The sequence below is a fragment of the Calypte anna genome, chromosome 3, assembly GCF_003957555.1.
Source record: "Calypte anna isolate BGI_N300 chromosome 3, bCalAnn1_v1.p, whole genome shotgun sequence".
NCBI classification, from domain to species: domain Eukaryota; kingdom Metazoa; phylum Chordata; class Aves; order Apodiformes; family Trochilidae; genus Calypte; species Calypte anna.
This window is the reverse complement of record NC_044246.1, coordinates 36,442,555-36,459,203: the sequence shown is the minus strand read 5'-3', so window position 1 is coordinate 36,459,203 and position 16,649 is coordinate 36,442,555. Positions and strand designations below refer to the sequence as shown.

The 16,649-nt window shown below is 36.5% G+C and overlaps 1 protein-coding gene across 2 annotated transcripts in view; it reads left to right on the top strand.

Moving 5' to 3' along the window:
* The window catches only part of PDE10A (phosphodiesterase 10A), a 180,374-nt gene that overhangs the window by 93,156 nt on the left and 70,569 nt on the right, over positions 1-16,649 (top strand). For both annotated transcript variants that reach the window (XM_008504991.2, XM_030448590.1), the window contains exon 3: positions 11,246-11,274. In XM_008504991.2, coding sequence (XP_008503213.2) covers positions 11,246-11,274 — 29 coding nt within the window. The remainder of the gene's footprint in view (positions 1-11,245; positions 11,275-16,649) is intronic.

Sequence of the window (16,649 nt, the reverse complement as noted above, 5' to 3'; positions counted from 1 at the left end):
GGTTACTAACAATAGGACAAGGGGCAGTGGTTATAAACTGGAGCATAGGTGGTTCCGTATAAATATCAGGAAGAATTTTTTCACTGTGACAGAGCAGCACAGTCTGCCCAGGGAGGTTGTGGAGTCTCCTTCTCTGGACACTTTCAAAACCCACCTGGATGCATTGCTGTGTGACCTGCCCTAGGTTATCCTACTTTGGCAGGGGAGTTGGACTCAATGATCTCTCTTTCCAACCTTAAATTTCTATGATTCTATGATTCTAAGGAAGTTGGGAAGAGTGATGCTGTAACTGACAATATGTAAGATTCCTCAATCGTGACTGTTCCAAAAGCATTTTGAATGCATGTGGAGAAGGGGCTTAGATTATGAATTACCTGTTTCTTATTTGCAGGAATAGATTTCTCACTTGGCTGCCTGCTCTCAGTGTGGGATCATTAACAGTTCTCTTAGATTGACAATTTGGGAGATAGACACAGCTCCTTATCCCAGCAGGTGGCAACTTCAGCCATGTTGAAGAGGTATGGTTGGCTCTGGTTCCCTTTATTCTCCCAACAGAAGTGATACTTCCACTCTCTCTTACTGCTGTGTTAGATATAGTTTATTAGCTTCCCAGCTGATTTCTTTATATACTTCCTGAGTTCTTATTAGTGTTTCAATTATATTACCATCTGCATTGGATTTTATTAGTTAAATAAAAAAACACATGAAAGTAATTTTTTGTTGCATGAACACATCCAGCTCTTCATTCACTCTAAGCTTGTATGTCTGTATTGGTAAGGTTTTTTGATGTTTCCAGAACTATTTTTTCCTTTTTCTTGGTATCTATTTGTCAGGTGGGCAGTGAGCAGAAAATTCCCCCTGAAACTGCCAGTGCAGCCTGCTCTCTGTATGGGTGTGTGTCTGAGGCATGTTTGTCTTCTAACCCCTAAAAGGAATGCTTTCTGTCACCAGTCTTTCTAGGGTTCCTAACTGCAGATGTACTGTGGTTTAACTCTCTTGCTTGTGTTTGAATATTTTGGTCAGCTAGATCCTTACTGTGGGGCAACCATCTGGGCTTGACAGTACATCCAGAAGTCTGTGTGAAGCCTGTATCAAAGTTTCTATACTTGAAGTCAGCATGCAGTCAATTTGTTGGCATCGTGGAGTGTGAGGCTACGCTGACAGGCATATACAGAAACAAGAAATTCATCAGTTTATTGAGGGCTAGGCCTGTTGACTTCTGTGGAATCTCTTGGAGAACCACTGTGGGTAAAAATGGTCTTGATGCTGATGTGCTAGGGTATTTAATGGTCACAGCTCCAGATGTATGTGTACTGTTAGGTGCTGTGACTTTGCAGTGTGTTCTGGTGCTGGTGTCTGATGTTGCCTGTCACAGCATGTTCTCGAGGTTTAGACAAGAGCAGTCAGAGGTATGTAAACAGTTTCATTTGGAACATTGTTGTTTTCAGTCAGGAACAACTGGTATGTGTCACTTTTTTTATATTGTTTTTTTGGGACCTCACTGTCCAATACTATAGCCTTCGTGAATTATTTCATACATTAAATTAGAGTTTCATTACACAGTGCAAATGATGCTATAAGCTCACAAGTGACTGAGTCTCCACAACTGAGTTAACTATCATTCTCACTTGAGTTTTGGTAAATTGTTACTCATAGTTGGGGTATTTAATTTCTTTTCATTGCAAGAAATTGGGTGCCTGACTTTTTTAGAGATTTCTGGAAATCCTGCTGCATGTATTGCTGCCTGAAAATAAGTCTGGCCCAGTATCTTTGATACTGTACTTTCTATAAGAGAGGCTTAAAATTTTGCATTTAGTGAAATGCCTGTATAAGAATACTGAACTCCACAATGTCTTGGATTTTTTGTGTTGTTGTTGCACAGCAGTCAAAAAGATAAATTTATTTTTTTTATGTATAATTCCTGTGGTTTATAATTATCTGTCATTATAAATCTTTTAATAGTAAAACTGTCTAGTTTAGACATTCAGATGGTACTGTCATCTTCCACAGAGAGCTGTCTGTAATTTTGTAGTTATATATTCTGCTCATTTACACTTACTGAAGTTATAATTATTTTTTTTTTGAGTCTTTGAAAGCAAAATGTTTCTTTCATGGTGGTGATACTGATAAGTAAGAAATGGTTCCATCTTCTCTTTGTTACAATCTGTTTGTCATGTTAGTGTAACATGTCATTTTTCAAAGACTGCAAAGTCCTGACTTATCTACACATCATTATTCTGTAACACTCAACACCCAGTCACTGAGAGCTTGATTATGATTACAAACAAATCATCTGAAATATCCTAAAAGCAAAAAGCCTTAATTTGTAGATTTGATTTGCCACTTTTTCTTCTGGGATTATCCAGATTCATCTGAACATTTTCTCCGTTTTTCAGTTTTCAATCTCCAGGGTAAAATAAATAAAATGCTTCTCTAATACAAACGTATGCATATTGTAGTTACTGTAGGCTTTCTTCAGAGGGATTGAGATGATTCCCCTGACGTAAATGTGTGTAACACCGGATCACTACACCCTCCCATGTGGTAACCTATCAGCTCAGGCTCTAATGATCCCTTACCCTTGTTGACGTTTGCAAACTATTCCTCTGGGGCATTTTCTTTTGTTTCTTTTGTCAGCTGGTCTGGAGAAGAAAATGCTCAGTCTTGATTTTTCTGCAGATGTTGAGGATTTGATGGCAAAGTTCAGTAACAAGACGTTTGTTTTCAGCGTAGTCAGAGACACAGAAACAAGAAAATCAGGCAGGATAAAAAGCTTCTTTTTTTACTTTAGATTCTGAAATCTGAATTTTAGAATCTGAAAATTTTAAACAACTTTAGAAGAGTGTGGTAGCTTGCAGTATGATTACATGGATATGATTTTACTTTAAAAAATCCTGTATCAGGATTCTAAGCAGAAAGAGCTGAGGATACAGTAAACAAAAAGGTAGAGATGAGAACAAGATAGAAAGAAAAAAAGGGGAAAAAAAGTAGTGAAATGTTGGTGTCTGATCCTCTTTTTTCCCAAGGTAATTGTAAGATAACATTTTTCCCATCAAGTTTTAAATTATCTTGCTGTCACTGAGCCATATGCAGTTATTTCCTGCTCCAGAAGCCAAGAACCTGCTCAAATTTCTTGGTCTCTTTCAGCCAATGAGCCTTTTAATCCTAACTCCATGCCAGGGACAGGAACTTCATGGCTCTGAGCTGTGTGCACTCTCTGGTCCCATCACTTGCCTTGGAGGCTGAGATTGGAGGATGGGCTGTATACAGATGGTGGGGAAGGAAGAGGAAGTGTCTGTCCTTCAAATCTTTCAGACAGCTGATAGTAAGGAAGAGGTATTAATGGGCTAGGAATGAACAAGCCAAACTGAAATGGCACAGAAGTATCCTGAGAGTATGTGTAATAAGATATGTTTTCAAAGCATCCAAATATTTTGATATGGAGAAGATCCGCTGTGTCTTTTTCACGAGCTTTGTAGGACCTGCTTGGAGTAGAATTCTCTTTTAATCATCTCCTTCAGCCCTGGATCACTATACTTAGCAATGATGTTGCAACTTTTGGTACAGTAAAGCATTTATGGTTTCCAATGCTTGCTGTAGCAGTTCTATTGATTTCAAAGGAATAGCTTAAGGTATATGTCTGAGTAGTATTCGAGCCAACAGTGATGTAATTTTTTCCTTCTCATTGAAAATGCATTAAAAAGTGAAGGAACATCTCTATCCTGTAGTTAGATAACAGCTTAGTAGTGCTAATGTTGTTTCCGAAATACATCAAGTTCAGTAAACTTTAAGGATACATTATTGTAGTAAATGAGGCAACCAAGTGCCACTGATTACCAGGTAGTGGGCATGAGCTTGTGTTAAGCCCACCTGTGCCTGATTAGGGCGGGCCCCAACTGCGCATGAGCAGGACTGGGAGGGGGCAATAAAAGGTGAGGCTTGAAGCACAGGCTCAGCTCATTCCTGAGCAAGCCAGCAGAGAGGTTAGTTGAGTCTGGAGCAGTAGCACCGAGCCAGGCTAACCAATGCTGAGGGCAACCAACTTGGGGCACTGTTTGTGCACTTCTGCTGGAACACCTGTTGGACCTTGGAGCGCTGAGCCCTAGGAGAGGTTCATCTTTCAACACGTTATACTTGGCAACCAGCAGGATTAGGGGACCAAAAAATAGGAGAAAATCAAGTTTGATTTGACAAGAATGATACTGAAACAGTTTTACTACTGGATTAGAGACTTCATTCACAAAACATGATAGCAAGACCTGTCATCAATTTTAAAGAAAGCTGCCTACAGCAGCTCTTCAGTTAATTCCAACCAAAATTGAGTGTAAGGCAAGATATGGGTGGGTACAGGCAAAAAACTGTAGCTGTGAACTGGTATGTTTGAAAAAATTTACAAGTTGTTATTCATGCTCTTCAGCCCATTGTCTAGTGTCTATATTTCTGTAATAAACTGTGGTGATTGCACCTTGTTGAGTGACGAGATAGATGAGCTAACCAATTTCACACTTTCTTCATTCAACAGTCATGCTGTGTAGAATATAAAGTCATAGGGTAATTGCCATAAGTCATAATTTTAAGACTTTCTTGGTGAAGTGCATTCAGGCTGGAGACTATCAAGTTTCTTCCTGGTGATCAGAAACCACATTCCAACTTAATTTTAGTTGAGGTCTATTCAACTTGAGAGACTTTACAAAATTTTATGAAACTTTTATCTGGTCTGGGGAATCTATCATTCCACAAATTCAGAGGCACATCCATCATCCTGCTATTTAAGCAGAAGTAAGAAGGTAAGATTATGTTAATCCTAAAGCCATTTTCTTGGTCATAATTTTGTGTTTAGATTAGCTTGAATAGTCACATCAAGTATACAGCTGAGATTTTCTTTGTCCATGGATATGTAAAATGTGGACCTGCTATCAGTATGCTTTGTACTACTGAGCAATTTCAGAAAAAATCAAAGTCTGGATCTTCGGTGTGCCTTTCTGTTCTCACAAGGTGATATATTCAGAGGGTCCTTTTTGGAAAGGTTGTCCTGCAAAATTGTTTCATCAGTTTTATGAGGAACCAAATAAGACAAAGAGTTTTCAAACATTTAGGTGTCTCTAATGAAATGGAATCAAGTGCATTGGATTCTGGCTGTTTCTTTATGTAGTGCCCTGTTTGATTTTATGCAGAAGCATATATAAAAAATGTAGGACACCTGGCAGACAATATGTTTCTCTGCTTACCATCTGCAAAGAAGTCTTGGATCAGGTCTTATTTATTCTCTGATGCATGTTACTTTGTTGTTTTAAGAAGAGGATGAACTGGTATTCTTTTTTTCCTGGAATTTTTAAAAATGTGGATCTTATTGTTGATGTAAAAAAAAGTAAATTTATGTTTTGTCATGCTTTAAGGAAAGAAACCTAGTGTGCCACCAGGGATCAATGCTAATGAGTTTTCCCTTACAATGTCTAAGTCTTATCTCTGAAAAAAATGTCTAAATTTGTTCTCTGTGAAGTAACATTACAGGTGCTTCTGAATTGTAAAATGAATCCAGACAGCTGAAAGTCAGGAGAGCTGCTCAGGTGCTCTCAGTGAGACTGTGTTAAAAAGCAAGAACATTTTTGAGTGATGGCAATAGCATTTCTGTTCTGTATGTGTGACAGTTACCACTTTAGGAAACTCACCTTCAGGTAAGGTGCCTTTGAAAAAATCTAACAAATTCAGCGGAGAAACAAGCTGCTGGATGTAAGGTGTCTAAAAGAAGGATGCAATTTGCAATTAAGATAGACTGACCAACTGATCTGATTGATGCCGTTGTTCCGCAGAAAAAAATTAAACCTGGTAAACTTTATTTCATGGTGGTGAGATCAATCTTTAGCCAATCTACATTTATTGATGTGGAATTTCTATTGACGTCTGTGTGTGTATGACACTCCTCAAGGGAATAAAGCAGCAAAGATATTTATGCTGGTCTAATTGCATTCCAAACACCTTCTGTCTTATTAGCTGAAGGAAAAGAAGCCTAAAGCAAATTTTGAAAAGAAAATTATTAGGTCAATCTGACATCTGCTGTGTGGGAAAACATTCCTTGGGAAAATGTGACTGTACAGCTATCTGGAATCTCATAAACAGAACTTATCCTAAGCATTTGTTTGCTGTCATCAGCAACATTGATGGCCCTGCCAGTAGTATTTAACTACAGAGAACCAAGAACAGTGTAAAACTAGAGAGAAAATGCAATATTGTTTTTTCAAAAGAGTTCCTGTGATAAAACCAACTAGGCTTTAGAATTATTACTTCCTTGATGCATGTGTCGGAGTAGCATATCTGAGATGTTGAAAGCTTGCTTTGCATTGAAGTTGCCTTTATGACTGGCATCTTTTTTTTTTTTTTAGAAGGCATACGTTGAAATAGAAGTACAAAATTTTATTTTAATTTTTCCTGATAAATGAACTATTAAACAAATTAACACCCCTTCACATACGACCCTAAAAAGAGAAGCCCAAGCTAAACTAAACTTGGCCTTGTGTATATTTTGCCAAATACCAAACCTGGCCTTATTTGTACTCTGCTGAATGCAAGACTTTCTGTGGAATTTTTTTCCCTATCATTTCCTTTTATTATTTCTACTTCTTCCTTCCTTTGTTGTCTTGGTTTAGCACGGAAGCTTTCCTAGATAGTTGTTGTCTTTAATTACCAAGCTGATTTTTATGTATATCTAGTGTACTGTGCAGTTGTTAATTAGAATTGTACAGGTTGTAAAGCTGAGACCTACAGCCTGTTAAATTACAATTTTTTTCTTGAAAGTCAAATCTCATCACAGAATTCTTCTCATTCTTCCATGCCTCCTCCTGGTTTCACTGATGTCTGAAGAGAGCTTTCTGAATAGTACCGTTTGCAAAGCTGTCAAGATAAAACACTATAACTTTATTCTTATGCTCTGGTATAGTGATTTGGATTTGAAAGTTTAGTGAACCATTTTTTACACATTTAGTGGGCTGAACTGGCTCACTGTGAGGTAGAGTATAATTTGCAATCGTGAAAGGGTTTTGGTCTGCAAACTTGGTGGACAGAGGTAGGGAAGCCCTTGAAATTTAGTTCTGTTCCCACAGTTTCCTGTTTTTCCACTTTTGGTGTAAATGCATTTTTATGCTCAAATTTGTAAGACATTAACATAAGGGAGTTTATAGCATCAGCTAAACCTGACTGTTCTGCTAGATTACTGGTGCATGCCTTGTGCTTCTGGAGGACAAAATTACCTCTTTCTTGGGTCATTTGCTCTTCTGAGCTGCTCCCATTTCACTTCTGCTGACTATCTACCTCATTGTGCATCAGGCCACATTGAGAATAAAATTGTTAAAAACACAGCTTGCAAAAAGCCTTGACTGGGCAGTGTAGCCAAATTAATGTATCCATGTATAGTGATTTCTTTTCAAGAGTTCATCACTTTATTTGTGAACTGCTAAGAACAGTGTCGGCATGAACAGAGTGCCAGAAGTAAGTCATACATGGTTTTTGTACTACTCTGTGTTAATGACTGTCTCAGGTATCACAAAAAATTGACTTTACCTTTGTAAGTTCTGTGAACAGCAATTCTACCAACAAATGGTATCGAGACTGTGACACTTCTTCATGTATCGCAGTTGGTGTATTTGATGTTTAGAGAAAAGTGAACTCTAACTGAAAAGTTTCCAGTGGCTTGAAGCATTTGCATGTTCTCTTTTACAAGCACTTGCTTTCTGCTAGGGTGTTTACATCCCTCAGTGCAGACAGTAACAGGAAACTTTCCCATATCTGGCTGTTTTGCCACACAGTATACCATAATAAATGGGGACCTTTATGTTAAAGCAAAATCTTTCTGTGAGATTTAACTCTATTCAAGCCCCTATTTATTGATGTACTTAATGTTTCTGATAGTTTAATGGTTAATCTGTTTCTTTAAAAGCTTCATATTTTACAGGAATGGAACTTGATTTACAAATGAAGTTGGTATGTTTATACATTTAAGCAAACGGAATTCATGGCTTTTAAATAAACAGGAGTATGCAAATTGAGAGTAGTTTTCATCAGCCCCCTGCTAACTTTCATATTTTAACTAGTCCTGTATTTTGGCTGCAAGAACAAATTGTGGGAAAAGTTGCTGTTCCAATGATTTTGCCTGTATTTAGTTCACAGAAACTTAATTATAAGGGAAGTGTTGTACTCTATGCTATGGATAAAACCATCGCAAAGTGGTGCCAGCACTGAGGTATACCTGCATACTATTATTCAGTGTGTACCTATGTATCTCATGGTATAGAAATTAAAGCACAGTATTATATATGTGTGGAAAGTTTCACGTTGGGTTGATGTCATTTGTAACATCCTCTTCATACTATGGGATTTAATTTTCAATTATTGAAAGAACTCAAGTATCTCAAAGTCATTAATTGCTCTTTCTGATATTGGAGCACTGATTTTTTTCTTAAATTTTATCTCAAATAGAGATAATATAGATTTGTATGCTGTGCAGTAATCTTTAAATTTGGCCCATTTAATCTATCCCATTTTTCACTGAAAACTTCAGTGGTTGTTATGTCTTTAAATGGTGTGAAAGCCATAGGGTTGTAATGGTAGTAATTTGTACTGGATATATTACAATATATTAATTTTATATATTTATATATAATATAATATATATTTATATATATATTTATATATAATTAATTTTATTCCAGTATGGGGAAGTTATTAGTATATTTTACCCTTATTTTTCAGCACATATAAAAATAGTTTGGGTAAGCGTTTGCAGGGTTAAAATTAATTTAAAAAACGAGATATTTTTATATTCTTTCTTTTAGGGTGTCAAGTTATTCATGGTGCTAAACGTATTGAGTAACCAGGAGATAGCACAGTTGAAAAAGTTAATACAGATAAATGCTGACTGCTTTACATGGGGGAAATGTTTCTATTTTTACTTAGTCAGCAGTGGGCTCCTAATTAGTTCTTAGTGCTCTGGAGATGTTTGAAAATGTTAGCCTGATGTTTAGTATCAGGAAACAAGTAAAAAGGTAGGAATTATTCCTTTCAAATAGAGAGTGAAACCCTAAATCATCCCTGTGTTATTCTGTAAGTCCCTGTTTTGATTTGCTAAAGTGCAGTATTGTAGTTCTGGCCTTCCCATCCTGGAAGGATGCAATGGGATAGAGGAAATAATAGTGATAGCAACCAGTGGTGCCAAGTAGCTTGCTTGCAGCCATCAGCAAACCAGACCAGACCTCTCAAACCAGGAAAGGTTTGATGGTGTGTGAAGCAGAGAAGGACTTGTCTGAGAGATTTGTAGAATCACAGGCTCTGTAGATCAGGTGAATACTGGGCATCAGATGAAATTCATAATGTTCAGATTCTCAGTAGAGAACTTTTCTCACGATATGGATCTAATAGTGAACTCAGAGAATGTTACGAATGCTGTAGGATGGTGGATTGGGTTTAAAACCAAACATGATCTAACACACCTCCTATCCCCTGGAAGTATGAAGAAGAAAACTCTATCCTAGTCTTCTAAACAGAAAAAGTGTCACCAAGTGATTCAAGAAATGTTTGATCCATTGGTTACTGAAAACTGAGAGTATGCTCCAGGGGAAGTGACCTTACACCAATCCTCATTTTTCTCTTCCATCTTCTGTTGCTCACTGTGAGCAACTGGGTAGTAGGGGGGGGAGGGAGGGAGTCCAGCTTTGGCTGGTTTTGTAACTGGTATGTAGATATGTTGGTGAAGAATTATAAGATCATTGAATGTTGCAAAATGTGTGTTATGCATTATATTGCAAACAGCAGAACTACCTTAAATAGCTCAATTAAGTTTATGTCCACGTTCTGCATGTGTGGAAATTAATGGTGTATCATTTGGTTAGGGGTAAGAGAAGAGAATTGTTGCCTCATAGTTGAGAAATGCATTCTTTTCTGTGGTGTCACTCAATTTTGGGGAGATTATAGAAAGTTCTTACACTGGAAATTGGGTTTCAAATCTTTTTACTGTAAAATCATTGTGTGTTTCGTTTTGTTTTGTTTTTCTTTTTTCCCTCCAACATTTGTGGCTTAAGTGGCAAGGTATGAAGAGACTTTACTGGTGATAACAGTAGATACCTGAAGTACTTTTAAATGTGCACTTCTCAAGGGGGACCTTCAGATCCCTCCTGCACCTGGGGATGGTTTTGAAAAAAATGTAGTGCATCTACTATTAAGCAGCCTAGGTGACACTTTCTCTGATTGAAACATTTGAAGATTCACTTAATAGAGATGTATCAAAATACGTGTAAATTAAGATCCACAAATATAAACATAGAACCTGTCACTGTGAAATTGACTCTATTTGGTGATGTAAAATCAATTTCCAGAGCATAATAATTTGATTCCTAGTATCAAATTAAAAGTTTAAAATAGTTCCTTATGTTTTTGGAAACAGTTAAGCAACTGGAGGTTTTTAAGGATGTGTTTAAACTGGTTTTATGTGCTTGAATTGGACCTGGAAACTCTTCCTGTGGCAGATGTGTTCTTGTATAAGCACTTTATTTTCAGAAACACTATTCAAGTGTTTCAGCCAGTTTTCTGTTATTGTACCTGTGTTTATTTTTAAATATTTAAATTTAAAAAAAAATGAATGAGAGCCTGCTTGTATTTGAAAGACAAAAAATTATTTTGTGTATGTATATTATAAAATACTCTGTGCTTTTAATGAATGTGTTTTGCTAGATCACATCAGTACTACTTTTCTATTCGTATGGCTGCAAGGCTTTTTTTTCATATCTGCAGAAGTCAAGAGGAGTAGCATCTTTAATATTCAGAACAGAAACTCTTAAGTATACTCCCTAGCTTGGTTTTATATACAGGAATATGTAGGATGTTGTCATGTGTTTGGTAGCAAGAAGCCTTTATTTCTCATACTGTGCAGTACTAACAATTGACTTACTGAATTAGAATATAAATGTAGGAGAATATACAGGACTTCTGTTAAGCTTGCCTGTGAATTGAATTGTAGGAAAATTTGTATTCTTCTTAAGTCAGGACAGAATTCTTGAATACTTTATCCTAATTTTAATGTTTAGATTTAGAATTTTAAAGATTCTAAATGCACACCAGTCTCAGGATATTTCAATTATTGCATCAAGTTGGAAAAAATATGTATAAAGGTGCAAAAATTGTTTGATATATGGTATGTTGTTCTTTATTCAGTCTAGAAAGTTCCCTGAGTGCCTAATTTTTTTGTTTTGTTTCTTCTTAGATGAATCAACTCCTAAAGAAGTCAGCAGGGTAAGTGCTACTCTCTGTGCCCTTTGAAAAGAAGTGTAGTCTCTGAGGTCCACTATTCACTTGAGATGATTTTTGTGCAGTCGCTGATCAAGGTTTGACTCTATTCCCTAGACATAGTGGATCTCTGAAGGAAAAAAACCCAACAAAACAGGTATACAGACTGACTAGGGAACAATTAACAAGGAAAAGAAATATTAAGAACACTTGATTGGCTGTAAATGTGTTGAAGGATATTTTTGATTAACAAGTAATCACAGTGTGATTTTCATGATCCAGTTTTAAAAAGGTACTTCACAAAAACAAGGAAAATAATGGGACTTTGAGCATAACAAGCAGACTATTTACTCAGTGTTACTGCCTCAAGAGGTGGCAAGTATAAGGGAAACCAGGGGAAGGAGTATGCCCTATCTAATAACTCCTTTTGAGATGAGCCATGGCACAGATGAGGTAAATTCTTCAGTTTTAAGTACTTCACAGTCACCATTATGATTGTACTGTAAAATCTTTAAAAAACCACTCAATTTCCCAGATCTAATCTTATATCTGATTGACACTGTGTCCTGCAGAATATCAGTCCATGGTTGAAGAATAGTTAGGGGGATCGGTTAGAAATTAGTGCCTGTGCTGGGAAAGACAGAAAATTGGGACTGGATGATCTGTTACCCTTGGATGTGTCCAGTCACCCTGAAGCACCCAACTGTTACTTCATATGAGGGAGCAAATTATAGCTTTCTGATAGGGGATCATAGTTCTGTTTTCTGCTTTATTTCAATGTCTTGCATGAACTATTTCATGTTCCCAAGGAAAAACACAGTAGTGTCAGACACATACGAAGAATAAGTCGAATTGAAAGACTAAAGGCTGGCTGAGTGGTTTTGCTCTCAGTAGAAGTCCTTTGGAAAATACTAGGATATGAAAGGAGTGGAAACAGCCTGGTAGTGCAAACCTCACTTTGGTAACCCTGAAGCATAATGGGAAAATGAAATTTACCATGTAAAAGACTAGAAAAAATGATGTCCAAAATGAAGTTATTTAAGCAGAAGTTCTCTATATATGTGGTGTGCTACGGATGTGTAATGGCGTAGAGAATGTAAGTGAAAACTGATTTAAATAATTTATTAACTTATGTCTTTCCTTTTTCCCTTGGTATTCAAAAGTTCTGGCAGTAGAGTAGATACCTATGAGAGCAACCAAAGATTATTGTTATTAGTTTGTCTGTTTATACTGCTTTTATTTCAAACTAATTCAAGATCTGCTAAAAAAATCTCAGAAGCCGTAAGTTTTTTTGTAGAAAAAAAGTTCCTTTATATTGTCATTAGTTGGGTAAATAGATTCACATTTTACCTAAAACTCTGTAAAATGGATTTACAAAGCACATCCAGGTTACACATTTGAGCTACTTAAGGCAAAATAAACAAGATCAGAAACCCTGAACCCTGTTTAAGCCTTCCCTGCCACTCATCCCCTCTCTCTGTCAGGCACTTGTCCCAGGCCTTCAACTTAGTGTTTTCCTGAAGATGGGTGGTCTGTCACTTCAAGTCCTGGAGACAGTGCGTTGCATTATGTTGGGTTTTTTTTTTTATAGTGCAATATCTGATGGCCCTCAGTAATACACCAAATGAATGAGTTGGTTAGTTTGCAGGGTTTTTGAAAAATATTGTAATGTAGTAATGTAGACCATTGTAATGCATCCGTTTTCTTCAGGGGCAGCTCAAACAGATGCCAGTTTAATTAAAATCTGGACATAAATTAGGAAAGTTCTGGAGACACGTTCATGCTGACTGATGAATTACAAGTTTTAAAATAATTTTGAAGTAATTAAGTGCTATATTTTTAATTCCTGAAAATATCAGCAAGAAAAAACTTCTAAGTAAAGAAAAATAAAGGATAGGGAAAGGAAATTTATTACAGAAGTGAATGACCAATTAGTTTAAATAATTATATCAGTTAAGAACCAAGGTAGAAATACACTGAAAAAAATGTATTTTTCATAGCTGGTTTTATTTTTCTCCATTTTTCATTCTGGGGCAGAATTAAAGCATTCATAGTCATAATCAGTATTATCAGTTGCTTCAATACTCTCCCATCGTGTTGTGCTTACAGAGGACTACAGAATTAAATGGGGAAGAATTTAATTTTTGTTAAATTTATTTAACTTCTTTCTCCCTCCAAAGTATCTCACTTTTTTTGGTGTAAACATACAATATTATAAGAATGTTCTAGGGCTTCTAATGACTGAACTTTTCATGTGTTTGCCTTTTTGTCTTGTTATTAGCAAAATGCAGTGGAATTAAAGGTGCATGGGTTTTTTGCTTGCTTTTTTTTGTTTGTTTTTATTTTTAAAGTGTTTTACTCCTTGAATTATTGGAAGGGAATTTTGGTATTTTCAAATGTTTGTGTTGCAGTTTCACACTTTGAAAACTGAGGAAATTCTGAGAAATGCTGTGTAGGAACTGTATTTTATCAGTTTAGTAGAAAAATGAAAATAAATTAGCAATTTTGGCTTATCAGCATTACATTGCATGTCTTCAAAGCCCGGAGAGAATGGAAGAAACCTCCTACATATTTTAGATTTTTGAGATTTCTAGAGTAGAAAAGAAGCTATTAAAAATTATTATTTTAAAATCTGGTCTGGAAATTGCAATTTCATCAAGATATTGGTTTTCAGAAGGTAAATGTAAGATATCCTACATTGGCCTGATGTAGCAACTGACAGGTAGGGGACAAAAGTTAAAAAAAAAAAAAAAAAAAAAAGATTTCCCAATTCCTGTAGACCACTTTTGGCATAAGATCAACCAACTCTGGTTACAAGAAACCTCGTGTGCATCTGTTACCAAACACTTCCTGTGAACTTTTTCTGCGTGCTAGCGTCCAGTACTTATGAAATGTACATAACTGGGAACAGAATCTCCTTTTCCTATGATAAAATATTGGGAACATCCTTGGAAATGCTGAGTTTCTTCTGCTTACTTCCTGTGCAGATGTGTGTTGGCTGATCCTATCCATCCTAGCTAGTGAAGTTGTTTTCTGGGCAGAGGGTCTTCAGGAAAGAAACCAATTATTGAACTGTTTTGATGTATGCTTTCCTTTTACTCTTTTATCCAGAAAAGAAATGAAAATAGAGGAGTGTGATGTTGAGCACTGGGTGCACATGTATTCATATATGTCTAGACTGAAGAGACTAAAGATATGTTTCTTTGACACTGTTAGTGAAAACAGCATGCATTGGAGACGTGTTATTCTTTTCTGCTGGCAAAAACAACCCCATTCCTAGAAGAACTATGGCCAGGATCTTGCTCTACGTGCTGCTAGCTTTCTCATGATCACTGTGTGCTCTTTTGTACTTCAGATTCTGAAGTTTAAACAAAAATATTTAAAGTTCCTGATATGATCACAGCAAAATTAGCTGTTGTTCATTTTGCTTAATGACTTTCCATTCCCTGTTTACTCGAAGTGCTGTACTTCCAGTGAAGCTTCCTTTTGGCAAGTACATTTGCTTCGTAAACTCCAGTGATGCCAACAGCAATTCACTTTGCAGAAGTTTACCATGTAAACACCAGAAAAAATATTACCAAGCAAGTGACTAGCTCATTTACAGTACTTTATTCTTGGAAACAGGAATAATACTTTAATCCTCTCTTTTTGCCTTTTTGGGCTTGGAGCTTTTGGCAGCTGCCTTGGCACCAACCAGCACCCAGCACAGTATGTCACTGACAGTTACTGAATTAGCAATTGTGTTTTCAGTAAATAGTTGCAGTATTTGCATATATCTTCACCATGCAAATACTGGTAATAAAAGTTTGGTCTTTTTATGACAACATTGACAAAGCAAGCTCGTTCTTTGTAGCATTTCCTTATTAACGGTGGGATTTAACTGTTTTCACACAGTCCTGGAGCTAAGGTGCTACAAATTAATCAAGTTAGGGGAATTAGAACATACATATATATATATATATTCAGCCTTCAGAAGTGAAGCGAAAAGCATTGCATCCGTTGTCATGAGAAAAAGAGGCTTGTATAAGCTAATTTCTTTATAAAGAAAATCCTGTGGATACTGTGATAAGCAACAGTGGTAGGAAAATGAGGAAGTTTATTTTTAATTTTGTACATCATGTCTTCAGAGTGCTTGCAAGTCAAGTATCAGGAGAGAATTTGATTTAAAAAAAAAAAAGGTCTTTTTAAAAAGAAGAACAGTATTCAGCCTTGTCAGGTTATAATGAGACTCATTATGCTGTTTTATTATATAATCTGGAGAGGTGATATTTTTGAGATATTTATGCAATTACATGAGCCTTCCAATTAATAACAACTTATATGGTTACTCCTATATAATAATAACAACATTCTTTTCTCTTAAGTCAAACCTTTAGCTTTTGTTATGTATTTTTCCTGTTACTACTGAAGCAATTTTTTTAAGTGTGACCATTTGGTAACAGGGAAGGAGCTGATGGAAGGTTGAGGGCTGGATGTCAGGGAATGAGGACTATTTGGTAAGCTTCTCCCAGGGCAGGTGTTCACTATATCTCCAAGGCTTGGAAGCCAGCTACATAAACAGGCTGGGAAACATTTGCCTTCAAAATCAGTGAACCCTTTCTGTGCAGAATGAGAGCTGGTTTGCATCTTTTGACATAATAGGGCCTGTCGTGCCAGATGCCATCTCATATTTTCCCTTCTTTGCATTGTTGTGAACAGTATTTGATGTGTGAACAAACAATTCACAAACACCTGCATACGGTGCTGCAATGCTAAACTTTATTTACTGAGCAAGTTCTAACCCATGTCCTCTCCAGTCAAAACAAGAAGAATAGACGTCAGGCAAATGCGTGTAGAAGCAATTTTCTCTGAGGCTATGTACAAGCATTAAAATTTATCACCTCAGCTAAGTCTGTTCTTTATAGCTTCTTGCATTCCAGTGTCCAAGTTTAAACAAAACTGGTTACTGCAGTCAATCCTGGTTACCTCTTCTGATTTTCTGGAGCAGAGACATTTTTATGTGCTTCCCCTCCAAGCTCACTGCTTTTCCGAATGCCAACTCTGCACTGTAAGTTTGCTTACCCCATTCTCTCTGCTTTAATTTTTCAGTCTGAGGATTTGATGTCCTTTGGTTCAGCATTTCCACCTTGAAGCAAGCGAGCAAGAAGTTTTATTACCTTTTTGTATTTATTTTTTTTTTTAATGAAGTCTAGATCCATATTTTGGCTTCTTCACAAGTACAGTTTAGATGTGTTTTCACTGTTATTAGGACACAGTTGTATCTTAGTTATCTGTACCCAAAAAGAAGAAACACCAGTTTCTATGCAAGATGTGCACTTATTATTTAGTGCAGCTAAATAATGCAAAATACCACAGCCAGGGAAATTACCAGGCCTATAGAA